At 38.5% G+C, this 13,248-nt stretch overlaps 1 protein-coding gene across 3 annotated transcripts in view; it reads left to right on the forward strand.

Moving 5' to 3' along the window:
• ARMC9 (armadillo repeat containing 9) overlaps positions 1-13,248 on the forward strand; it is a 71,210-nt gene that overhangs the window by 4,677 nt on the left and 53,285 nt on the right. For all 3 annotated transcript variants that reach the window (XM_054206894.1, XM_054206892.1, XM_054206893.1), the window contains exons 6-9: positions 2,417-2,509; positions 3,774-3,798; positions 10,361-10,518; positions 11,742-11,840. In XM_054206894.1, the coding sequence (XP_054062869.1) occupies positions 2,417-2,509; positions 3,774-3,798; positions 10,361-10,518; positions 11,742-11,840 (375 nt within the window). The remainder of the gene's footprint in view (positions 1-2,416; positions 2,510-3,773; positions 3,799-10,360; positions 10,519-11,741; positions 11,841-13,248) is intronic.

Here is a 13,248-nt window from a genome sequence, read left to right on the forward strand (position 1 = left end):
TAGTAGTTCAAGTCTAGTTACTTGCTTTGAGGTTGTTGACCAGCCCCGCTATCTGTGTATATATAGCTGGGTTTAAAACATGATAGCTAGGCATAAGGAGCCTGAAGCAGTTTCGTTTAATGTGGAGAAGAGAAAGTCAAGTTTATAAGTAATCCTCCTGTAACAGAAAATGAGTGTCTATTGTCTGTGTTCTGAGACTCTTCCCCACTCCCCCCCAAAAAAAATGCTGGAAGAGCATAGCTGTAGAGCATAGCTGTGCTTAGTGGTTTGGTGACTCTTGCCATAGGCATTTTTGCTGGTTAATTTTTTTGTTAAATATGTTTTAGCCTTTTTCTTTGAATGGCTTTTTCAGAGTTCAGTTCTTAGGCTTGCACGTGCAAGAGAGTGCAAGTGAGAAGAGAGTGTAAAAGTTAGTGTGCTTGAGGTTCAAAATAGATCTCACTTACAGGTGCCCTTTCAATGTGAAGATGTCTACAATTATTCTATTGATGAAGGGGTAATGAAACACCCTTACACTGACTGCTTCCTGGCCAATGTGCAGGTAGATGGTTAGGAGATGTTGTCCAGAGCTGTGGTTTGACATTGTAAAGATCGGTGGCAATACCTATAGGGAAGATACAGCCACTGTTTCGCCTGCTGATGGCTTGTTCCTGTGGTGCAAAATTGCGCCTTAACTTCTTGGTTATGCTGGAAATGGCTGGTTATGTGGTTGCACTTGGACTGGATCAAGGAACTGATATGCTGTATTGCCTGTGAATGTGTGTGTATACAGCTCCCGTGTACACATACGCACGTGTACACAAACTTGTTTGTAAAATATGTATATTATTTTGCAGGGTTACATGCTTGAAATCCTTCACCGTCCTGCCACATGGACAGTTTTGCTCGTTTATCTAAGAAGCTGTGGTCAGTTATTGTGGTGGGAAGAGATATCTTCAGCCTGCCACATGCTTTTTGATATCAAATCAAAGTTTAAAGTTTAAGTGATACTTGCCCTTGGACTGACTTTGGATGTACCACCTGATGAAGAGCTCCAGTTTAACACCAAAAAAGGCATATACTGCCATTTTCCTTTGGGACTAGCTATAAATAATGAGATATACTTGTTGACCTCAGAGATGGGATACGACTACTCTTTTTTTAATTAGCAGCTTTTTTTTTTTTTTTTTTTTAATGCCTTATCTGAGTCGAGATGCTCAGGTTTATTCATAGTAACCCGGTGTCCAAGCTCTTAGTCCACAGTCACGCATATTTTCTTGTGGGAATTGTACAGCTCATTCCATGTTAGTGTTGAAACACAGATTGTTTTACGTTTGAGAAAGAACAGCAGTGAGTCACTAGTCTACTAAGCAGTGTTCTTATGGCATATTTTTTTACTCAGGCGTCTGATGCTTTATATAGCTGGAGTTCCTGTCTGTTTGTGTAATACATCTTGAAAAATAATATACACTCCTCTCTGTAGGAGACATGGTTCCTTTGGTAATGTACAGCGTACTGTGGTGCACCACTGTCTGGATACTGAATTGGTAAATGCAGCAAGTAAATTCTGTACGAGCATGGTGAAATAAGGGCAGATCTGGGCTGTGAGAACATATATTTACATATACAGCAGTAAATTTAGGAAACTCCTGCTACTTGTTGGAAGATGCTGCTTTTTTATCTGTTGGCTAGCTTTTCGTCCAGCAGAAACTAGCTTAAATGAAGGTTTGAAATAGAGGAAATGAGTATTCAGTGAATTCTTAGGTGTAGTTTGGCTTTTTTCCTTAACTATTATTTTTGTGTGCTTGTGAGACACTGTGTCAGGCAGAAGACAGCATTCCAGTTTGTGGCTGATAGGTTGGTCTGTTTTTCGTACATGAGTTATTTCTCTCCAAATCCTTATTTTAGAAATGTCATAACCTGATCGCTGATGTCATGACACTTGCAATTGTTACTAACAAAATTTACAATTCCCAGGTCTTGTTAGGAGTGAAAGATGACTACAGTGATTACTTTTTGAAAACTGAGCAATGGAAAATTATTCATTTCATACTCTACTTAATAAATTTAAAATTAATTTTCATCTTTTTATCTTCTTTTTTCAAGTTGCTTGTAATTTAAAGGTACTTCTAACTTAGGGGCAGTTGTTGCATGGGCATACAATGCACCAACAGTATATGATAGTTTTATACTTGAAATAAAGCTACATTTTGTTTCTAGAAGTCTTGTGTGGGAATAATACTGAACTCTTCTAACTTCTGTATGCTTTTACGAGTAGCTGGCAAACACATTCACTTCAGTAACAGTGAAGGGAATCTTTTCAATACAATGCTGGCTGCCTTGTTTACTAATGGAAAGTTGCTGTGATCTAAATAGTACTTTCAGCAGAGTGTACATATTTGGTGAACAACTGTCATCATTTGTTTTTCTTTTCAAGGATTCTTGGACATTGGATTTAAGGACAAGATTGGAAAAGTTCCTGTCTCTGACTCTCAAAGCCAGACAGACTCCCCAGCTTCTCACTTTATTTGTATCCTTCTGAGAAAACACTTTGAAGATAATAAGAATTACTATAAAGAGGCAGTATAATTTATTGGAAGAGTGTGTTGCTAAGATTTGTTGCAGCATTGCAGTAACGTTGCAGTTCAGTGTTTTTATGATAGGAAACATTGTTTATATTCCACATTCAAAAAAACCCTTTTGAAAAAGTTATCTAAAGACAAATGTATAGATGCATAAGAAGCTGCATGTTTCTCGTATGACCGTTCTTGGCTTCCGTATATAAAATACAGGAAACCCCCTGGCACCAACCTGACCTGACTTCTTTCTTAGCATTTGTGAAGCTGTTAGTCTTTCCAGTTAGCCATTTCAGGGACTAGCTGAAAGTTTTCCAGGGCTTTTGAGGGTTCCAGAAATTATTGTTTTACTAAATGGCTTGTGCTTCAGACTGTATTGTTTTTCTAACAGTATTGTTTAAGCTGTGGTGTCAGGCCTAATTTGCAAACTAACTAGCTATATGACAAATTATCTTCTCCATTTTTGGTCAGTACAGTTAAAGGCAAGGTAAAGAGAACTGAACTGGAGTCTGCTTTTTTGCCTTTTTTTTTTTTTTTTTTTTTTTAAACCAGGAGAAGTTGAAAGTCCTTTGCTGCTATATCTTACTTTGTTCTAAAGCAGCATGTTGCCATGATGGTATTGAATGATGAGCTGGAAATTATATTCCTTCTGTTCCATTCCTGCCCATTTACCAGGACGGGGAGCAGTGATCAAAACACTGCTTTCACTCCCATTTTACGGATGTTTGTGTGGGAATCTGGCATAGAAGAGTTGAAGAAAATTTTCTCTCTGCTTATTCCTCTTTATGGAGTAATGGACTGGATCCTAATTGAGCCCTGAATATTTCTTAAGTATAATACATCACTTACCCTAAAACACCTGTGTATTTGTATGTTGATTTTATGTAAAATCAGCAGTTTGACTTTTGATTTTGGTGTTAATACATTTAGACTGGAGTTACTGTATCTTATACCTCAGGGCTCGGTCTAGTATCTTTAAAGGCCAGCAAAAAGTCTCAGGTCTCCATGCAACATATAGCACTATGAGATTTTTATGTATTTATTATTGATTAATTTATTCTTGCTCTTCTGTGAGGCATCAGGCACTGGCTGTTGCCTGAGTCAGGAGGAATATTTGGCTCAGTTGGATTTGCCAGTTGGTTGAGTTTCTGTGTCTCTGGAACAAACGCACACTGAAAGGATGCACATTTTCCTGAACTACTACTCCTTGTACAACAGAAGGAGAATGGACAGTGCAACAAAGGTAAATGCTGAGATGTGGTAAGGATATTCTGTAGGATTATTAGGGGCTAAAATAGTAGTGGAAAGTAGGCCTGCAATGATGGGTAAGCTAGTGATGCATGGCAAAAAGTCCTTTGAAATCCAGACCCTTGTCTTGGTGATAGTTACTGCTAGACTGCTTGAGGTCAGTAGGGTTGAGCATAGGCATGTACTAGAAACAGGAGGGGCCTAGTAGTAGGATTTGTATTTTAAGTCTATTCTGTCACAAAACTTGGTAAAAGCAAGTAGAGAACTCTGTACACAGTGCATACCAGCTCTCCGTTTTTAGTTATGACGAATGTTAAGTTTCCTCAGATCCCTTTCCCATACCTGCTTATGCCTATCTTCATCTTCCAGATTTCAAATCTCATTCGGTTATTCTGGTGGCTGTCTGATGATCTTAGGCAAAGTTGATGTTATTCACTTATCCTGTTTAAACTACTAAAATAGCATGTATTGGTGTGTCCTGAATAAGAACACGTTAATTTAAGTATGATTCTCTAATGTGTTGCATTTTTAGGTAAGCTGTTCATACACACTTAAGTGTTTAAGTGCCTTGGGGTCCTTTAAAAATATAATAATTTCAGCACTGAATCCCATTAGATGCTGATGGTACTCAAAATATGTGCCTTTTAAAAAACAGTTTAATAAATAGAACTTAGGTTTCCAACTCCTTTGCATTCATTTTTTCACTTGACTTTCTGTGTTCACTTTATTGGTAAGGATTTGTATGAGCCCACCTGGCTTCCTAAAATGACTTTTCCTCTTGAGATGTTTTAATCTGTAATTTTACACTGAGGACTTAATATTTATAGATTGAATTAAAGAGAAAGTTAGGCTCATCTCCTACTGTGAATTCCAGGTATTTCTTTGTTATTTCGTGCTTTGTGTTGCGTTAGGCTTTCATTAAATAATAGGAAGTTCTTTGTGGGTTTTTTTTATTTTCCAGAAATTACTCTTTTTCCTTGTGGCAAACTTTCCTGAAGGCAATAATTCCATAGTCTGATTAAAAAGAAATAATTAAATGATCAGCCCTAAATGATTTTGGGCCTAATTCTTTTTTATTTGACAGGTTTTGTGCTTTGTACAAGCATAGGGACTGTCATGGTATCGAATGCATGGGGGTCAGCCTTAATTTGTAGATCTGTTACGTGCCTTGGAGGTTGAGTTGGTTTGGATTTTTCATAAAGGTTACTTGAGGCCTGTCTCACATGAAAGTTTTGGATCTGAGACGTTATTTTTGCAGTATGCTGTTCAGATCACATGGGATCCACAGTACATACTCACTGTTGGAGAATGTTTACTTTATCAGTGAAGGAGAAATGCAAAGAAAATTAATAGGCAACACATGAATGACGACCAGTATGGCAAAGAGTCCTGAAAACAGCCTTTTATAAATTGTTGGCAGTCATTAGTCTGACATACTGAAGCACTTCAAGTTTGGGTGGGGTGGTACATATGTTCTTGAGGGTGTCCAGGAGGGTTTAGTGTGTTTACCTTTCCCCATTAACCTGCTACAGTCTGGCTTTTTACCCATTTGCTAAAATACTTTAATATGTGTATGACTTTCAAAGCCATCTGTGTGGCAGTTCTGCTTAACTTACAGCTCTCCCATGTGTTTTTGGTTTGGCTGGAAAGAGAAGAACTGCAGAATGGTTGGCATCTTGCACAGAGAGCTTTAGACCTTTGGTGTGTCCTCTGTGCTAACAGGAATGGAGGGAATGAAGTATTTGAAAGTGTGTTCAGCTCTGTCCCTTTCACTGTCTCATTACAAATCTGTGGATGAGTTCACAGCCACTCTCCCACCATTTCGGGAAAGGGGAGAGTGGAGGAAGTGTGTCAGGCTGCTGCACGAAAGAAGGTCAACTGTGACCTACCTGCCTGTCAAGATTTGCTGTAGTCTGAATGACTATTAATGTGGAAAGATGTCAGTTTAGAATATGGATAATAATTTTTATGGAAATGACGTAAGCAAGAAGGAAACAAGGCAACTACTGCATCTTCTAAGAGTAAGGTTTTAGTGTCACCTAAGGAGGCCTGATGTCTGACAGCACCTCTTGGGACCTGCAACTCCTCTGCTGAGAGTTCTGCTGCATTTGTATGCAGGAACTCAGCCTGGCCAGAGTCAGTCCTTCTAGCAAGGTATGTGAGCATGGGCTGAGATTAGAGAGACAGAGAGAGCAAGCACAAGTTCAGGAAGCATGTTTGCGGTATAGGTAAGTTGTCATAAACAATAATGACCAATCTTTCACTTAGAGAGAAAAGCTTATTGTGGAATTATGTGCATATATGTAGCTCCTTGGCTGCTCGTAGAAACTGGGGTCAAAACATTAAAAAGGCTTACATGAGAAAGCAGGCAAGAGTGTTGGTAGAAAATGCAGTAGCTCAGGTGATGCCTCATGCCAACATCTTCATTTATCCGAGTCACAAGCTTTACTGTATGCTGTATCTTCCTAAACTAGGAGATTAGTCCGCTGTCCTTTTTTTTCCCTTCTTTTCCTCCACAGATGAATAATGGTTTTGGTAGGTATTACACCCAGAGCTTTCTCCCCTCCCTCCTCTATAAGCTTATCATATATAGAAAGCATTTGTCAGTGTTGGAAGTTGTGTCTGGGAGAGGGAAAGAGAGAAGCCAAGGGTGTTGTGTTACTCTCTGCTTCCTATTACGGGTGCAGTTTGATGGCTGCTGCAAGGTGACTTAAATGTGAACTACCTCTGAAAGGCACTATTTCCTTCTTTCCTGATCTGACTCAATGAGTGGCAATGACTTAACATTTTAAACAAGCAACTAGTATTAATTTTTACCTAGACTGGTAGCTCCCTGATCTGTCTGCAAGAATGCTGTTATTGGTTATGGGAATATGGGAGGAATGCAAAGGGGGAACAGGGCAGACCAGGACCAGCTCTTCCAACAGCCGTCTGTACTTGGGTCAGCTACATGTCAATGATGAAAGCTTCCTGCCCTCTTGGCAAGAGAAACTTTAATGACATATTTTTCCCTTTTTAGTAAAATTGCTTATATGTGAGAAGATAGCGATATAGAAAATGCAAGATATGTCAAGACTGTATGTGGTTCCTCTCTTTGACTATCTTTTCTCAGTAAAGACCAGTGTTTATAATTGATAAACCCTGAATTTAACAAGGGGTAAGTTGGACCCTGATTCTTATTTGCTAAGACTAGCATTCATGAGCTGTATTGAGTTCCGGTTATGTAGTTTTTCCTGCTGACTGTAGTTGGAAGATAAATTTTCATCACTGGAAATTTTCCTCACTGGGCTATGAAAAGCAAGCGAATTATGAGTAGGTTTATGTTTCATGACTTGGTGCTTCCAACTTTCCTCTGAGTGAAAGTCACGCTCTGGATACATCCATTGGAAATTTCTGAATCAAATGTGTTGTATGACAGTTAAATAAAAATGTATTCCCATTTGCTCATCTAGGCAAAGGAAATAAAGTGCTGAAAAGTGGCTAGTTTTGTGCAATGGTTGCTCTCAGAATCTTTATTAGTTTAGAAAAATATTCTTGTTTTGGGGCCGTCTCATATTAAAGCTGTGGTACCCCTAGCAGTGATGCTGTGGAATAATAATAAAATCAAAGTTGAATGATTATTATCAAGGAAGCTTCCAAAGACAACCCAGATCATGCTATCTTAACTCTTCTGATTTTTAAGTTGATTAATTGATTGCAGTTGAGATGGTTTTAACAGCTTAAAGAATTGTAAAAAGTTTGGCGCTCTCAGCAAGATTACTTAATGTTACTGGGAGCTGTTCTAGTGTTGGTGGGGTGGTTTTTTTCAAATGCATTTTGCTCGATTTGAACAGGATCTCTGGCCTGTCTCAGCTTCTGTTATTTCACGCCAGTTTGGGCTCCCTCCTAGAAAGTATAAGAAAAATATCATAAAGGCGGCTTGATTTGCAGTTTGATGTCAGGTGTCAGTCACAAATTCTGCAGGCGCAGAATGCTGTGATTCATAAATGATTCTCAGAAAGCAGCCATTATTAGAGGGGAGGGGGCTGTGAGGGTAAAACAACTGTCTTTTTTTTTTCTTTACTCATAAATTTTGAAAAAATACAGATTAGAATTAAGAAAATGTACCTTCTCTGTATTCCATGCTTTATTTTAAGACTGTCAATTTATAGCTGAAGTCTATTAATGCACGTTTTCTCTTAAAGATCTCATTAAAAAGATAATTTTGCTAAATTTTCTGAAGGTAAAAATAAGCTGCTCTGCCATCTACTGCTTTTCATATAAATGAGGTGAAAGCAGCCTATTTCAGAAACCCTAAAAATCCATAAGATGTGACAAGTTTTTAAAGCAATTTCTAACATCTGAATTCATAGAGCTATCTAATGACTTTGATCGATTTCATTTATAATAAAATCTTTACGAACAGTTCTGTTTGAATAGTATTTTTCTGTTGTTTTTGTATCTCTTATGTCCACGTGTTTATTGCTTCTTGAAGCATTTTGTCAGAAGCTGTTTGGCAGATATTTGTGCATGATTAATACGTCACTACCTGCAGTATATCTAGTTGTTAGGAGATGACTTGTGAAGGCTCTACCAGATAAGCCATGGTACTGATACAGCGCTTCCACTCCCCATTTTTTCCCTTCTGCTTAAGATTACCACCCCTAGGCCAGCTGCCACGGGACAGCAGAGGTTCATGCCTGAGTTCAGAGAGCAGGGGAGCAAATGTCAAGGGACACTTTTTAAATAACTACACCTAAATTCTCCAGAGCTTGTTTATCATAGCTGCAAGGTATTACCTTAGTGCTCAGCTAGACCAGTTGTATATGCTGAAGTTCTTTTAAATGCAGAGCATAACTGCGGTGAAACTTTGTACTGCTTAGCATTCTCCTAATGAAGATCCTGAAGATTTCTACTTATATCAGTTATTTTTCCCAATGCTTCTGTGTTACAGGAACATGTGATCTATATCTTTATGGAAAGAGGCAGTGAATCATGAAAGAGGGTTAAGGTTTCCTCAAAGATTGTGGGCTCAATCTGTTTAAATCCAGGAATAGGAACTAGTTTTTCTAGTTTCCGATGTTGCATCTTAGCTACTTAATTTGTTTTCCTTCCCTCTGGGTCTGTTTGGACCTAAACTGTGTCATATTGAGCTGTTTGGAATGCTCTACTCTAGCCCCAAAATTTTTTAAGTCTGTGAAAACGAATCCCACTTCTGTCTGAAACTCTGTACTCAAGCTGATTCCTGCCCATGGTTTAACAGAAAGTCCTATGGTAAATATTCAGCCTGTTTGCAGATGGGCGCGATGCCATTTTCACAACACTAGACCAATACTGGCTTCTCAGCAGCCTAATTTAAAACATAATGTTCTAGCAAAATACATAAACATCAGCAGTAACGATAGAATTATTGTGCCTCCCTTCATAGATTTGTCTAATCGTGAAGATGTGCACTGCGGTACACAGGTCCAGATTCTGTGCCTGACTTCCATGTAGAATGCTAATTTGGCTAGGTCTGAGACTGGGATGGAGGATACAGATTTTGGTGCTTAATTTGCTTCTCTCATCCGAAAAGTAATTGAACCCGAAGGAACAAAATGTATCAGGAAAGATCAGAGATCTTTTTTTTTATTTAGACATAAAAGAAAAATTTTACTTACTTCTAGTGCCTCAAGTTCTCAAAATAACTAATACAGCTTACCATCAACGAGTAAAGGATGGAATCACCTTAAAAATTTTGTGTAGAAGTAGAGAATTCCCTGCAACTTTGAAGAATTCAGTGAATATTTTAATAGCAGCTAAGGAACTGGATAACTTCAATTTTGGGGCTTTTTTTCCTCTGTGATTTGTACCATTTTTCTTAAAAGATAGAAGACTTAGTATTTACTCTGAAATAAGCAAAGTACTACATAACCTAAGTGTCAGTGATCTATTTCTAGAAATTAACTGGAGAAAACACCGAGCTTCACAGTATAATTTGACAAACACTGGCAGGAATCTCTGGGTACCATCCTGTCCTGTTCTGTTGCTTTATCTTTGAAGTGGCAGCTTGACCTTTTCAGTTGCTGTGTGTCATACCGGTTTTTACCCACCGTTACTTTAGTGAATGTGGAAGATGATAGTGCATGAATCTCATCTGCAGGTGGCAAGTTCAGTCAACCAAGTCTGAGCTGCATTTTGTTATATGTTCCCCTGATTTGACACCCACAGCCTCGTTTTGTCTCTGATAGCATGAAACTTGTTGTATTAACAGACCTTTAAAACGGTATCCTCTTCACAAATATATTCAGTGATGTTCACTGTCTAATAGTTGTATTGCTACTGTAACTGTGAAGCAATTGGTTCTTTGGGCAATTAAAGCAAAACAAATACGTGCAGCTGTTGTGATGAAATGAAATCACACTAGTGGTGTGGAGTTATCCTTGCAATGAAATTCCACCCCTTGAATAAAAGTAATTCCACAGCAGCAGTTGAAGTTGTCCCTTCAGAGCAGTAAAAGTGCTTGTGGGTTCTTTTGTCCTTTCGATTGAAAAGGTGATTGAAAAGGTGTTATTTCTTTTTTATTATTCTCTTGACAGAAATGCTGCAACATCTTCATCAACAGTTAGTGGAATCTGAGCACAGGACCATGACCTACCTGAAACGATTTAACAAAATGCAGGCAGACTACCATAATCTCATTGGAGTCACTGCAGAACTGGTGGATTCCTTGGAGGCCACAGTCAATGGCAAGATGGTAAGAGATAACTCAGATGTGTATTTGCTTCCCCCACCCCCCAGAAAACGGAGAGAGGATGCCACTAAAATGTGAATTAAACTTTCTAGTTATGAGCATTTCTTTAAGTACTGTGTCTCTTTACTAATGAAACAGCACTTTGGAAGAGAGATAGCCATTGCCGTTGTGTACTAGGATAAAGGTAGGGTAGAAGGTGGGCATAATCTTGAAATCTTGAAGAAACAATCACCATCTCACAAGACATATCAAAGCTCACATGAGCTTTGATAACAATAAGAAACACATAGTCATTTATTTCCTGCCTCCTGTTTCACATGTTGTCAGTGCTCTCTAGGTGATATCCTCTTACCTGCTGTGGTGGAGGAACGCAGGCGCTGGTTATCTTTTGTTGCGGATGCTTGTTTAATTTCCCTTGAAAGCCATGTGCTGGGCAGTCATTTGATCCTTCCCAAGTGTGTCCAGCTGAGGGTGCTCTTTCGTTATGAATCTTGATTTCTATCATTTTTTTTTTAATCCAAAGTGGAGTTGGGTACTGAATAAAATCATATTGAAGTTATAGCATTCTGAATTTGAAGGGTTTTGTTGTCTTGCCCTAGGTCTAAGAATATCAGAAGTGTTCCTGTTTCTGTAATCTCAGTCCTCTTGCCTCTCTGTGCTGGGGAAGCTAAGAACTGTTCTGAAATTTGGCAGTTCTACTGTGATGCAGATTTCCCAAAACAAAAACCCTAAAGCCACTGAGATGTTTTACATTGAACACAAAAGTGCTGTACTGTATCATTCATATTTATTCTCTCTGCTGTACAAGAGAGTTGTGTAGGTTCTGCACTTTGCCTACATCAGTATAGCATTGCTTAAGTCTAAAGCACAAAACTGCTTCGTATGTACTGTTGGAGAACTTACCTTTTGATTGAGGAAAATCTGTATGCAAACACAGGTGTCACAAATTCCATTTTTCATCTAGAATCTCTGAAAGTGTTTAGCGTTAGTCTTGTGAATAGCATAGCTATTCCCAGATGAAGAGAGTTTACAGTTTTCTTAGTTTCTGAACAGAATGGTAGTGGCAGTATATACCTTGTGCTTGCATCAATGAGCCTCAGATGTGTGATTTCTTGCCATCTTTAAACAAATAAAAACCAAACAACCTTTAGTATAGAAACACTTGTCTGGTAGAAAGTGGAAATTTTATATAATCCTGTTCTCTCCTTATGTTTCCTAATTTTTAGATCACACCAGAGTATCTTCAAAGTGTTTGTGTTCGTTTGTTTAGCAATCAGATGAGACAAAGTGTAGCACATAGTATTGACTTCACGAGGCCTGGAACTGTAAGTATTAATGTTTGGGTTTTTTACAGTAACTATCTCAAAAGACAATACAAGTTAAGCTGTATATAGAACAACCAATGTGAGGTAGTAAAGGCAAAATGTAATGTGTTCAAGCTTGTCTAAGAATATGGCGATACATAAGGTTTTGTTGATCTCAAATGCTGGTGAATGACACGGTTACACAGTCATAGCTGCGTAAGTATGATTAATTCTGTTGTTATGATAACAGTAAGCTGTGTATCTGTTAAAATGCTAACTGAATGTTTAAAAAAGAAAAAAAAACCAAACCTTAAACCTAATGTCCTGAACATGGTTTGATAGCACATCTTAGCCAATTTAATGTAGCGAAAAGGGGGTGGTGGTGTTGCTCGGCTCTGGACACAGGCTCTGTTCCTTTCTGCTGTCAGCGATGCTCCTATAACCCTAGAGTGAATTGGCTTAGCCACCTAAAGGAGAAGCATCAGACAGGATCGTGAGAACAAATGGGGAAAAGGGGAGGAAGGGAGGACTTCCCTTTTTCTAAGAGCTAGTTGTTAGATGAACAGTTAGATGACATGCATAAGCCACCTTGTTGATTTACACGGTGGGCCTTAGCCCCATATCTAAGTATCTTTGGCCTTATTGATAAGCAGCTCAGGATGCCTAGGGTTTTTTTCTTCCAGCCTCTTGTTCCTTTTCAGATGGCTGCAGTATACCTATCTGCTTGTGCTCATGAATGTTCTGCTCAATCTCTTCTGCCTAGATGGAGAGGGAGCTTTTTTTTTTCCCCAGCAGCAGAACCAGCTTAGCATAGTTTCTAGTGTCTGTGAAACTGTGCTTTGGAATGTGGAATTTTAAATTTTAAATGATAGTATTAGAGCTGTTCAGTGGTACAGCCTTTTTTAATAACTACCTTGTTCAAATTTTTCAAATAAGCGTTAATATTAAAACTGCATTAAAACAATTTATTATTAAAATACTGTGTGCCACTGCTTTACAAAGACAAGCTGAAGTCGTGAACTGTGCTTTTTTTTTTTTTTGCTGTGGCAGACATTCATGCATACTTAACTTTGTAGTAGAAGGGCTTTGTGAAGTGTCAAAGGAAAAGCAGAAGAAAATAAGATTCTCGCTCCTTATTCTAGCCAAAGTTTTTAATAACAATGACGCTATGGGTACATTTTGTTCCCCTTGAAAATCTGTTGCAGAAAGATGAGGAGATAATAAAAATGTTCCCTTTTCTTTTCTATGTGCTAATATTTTCAGAGATAAATATTATTCCTCATTGCTCTTCAAGCTGTTTTAAATGCCCTCACTTCCCTGTTAATGGTCAGAACTTCTTTCTCTGACTTGCCGTGTATTTAGGAGGTGCACTCTTAGCAGCTTTTGCAGGCTGCACGTGCCAGGGTTTCAGGAAGGAATCAGAATCTCT

The sequence above is a fragment of the Rissa tridactyla genome, chromosome 6, assembly GCF_028500815.1.
Source record: "Rissa tridactyla isolate bRisTri1 chromosome 6, bRisTri1.patW.cur.20221130, whole genome shotgun sequence".
Classification (NCBI taxonomy): domain Eukaryota; kingdom Metazoa; phylum Chordata; class Aves; order Charadriiformes; family Laridae; genus Rissa; species Rissa tridactyla.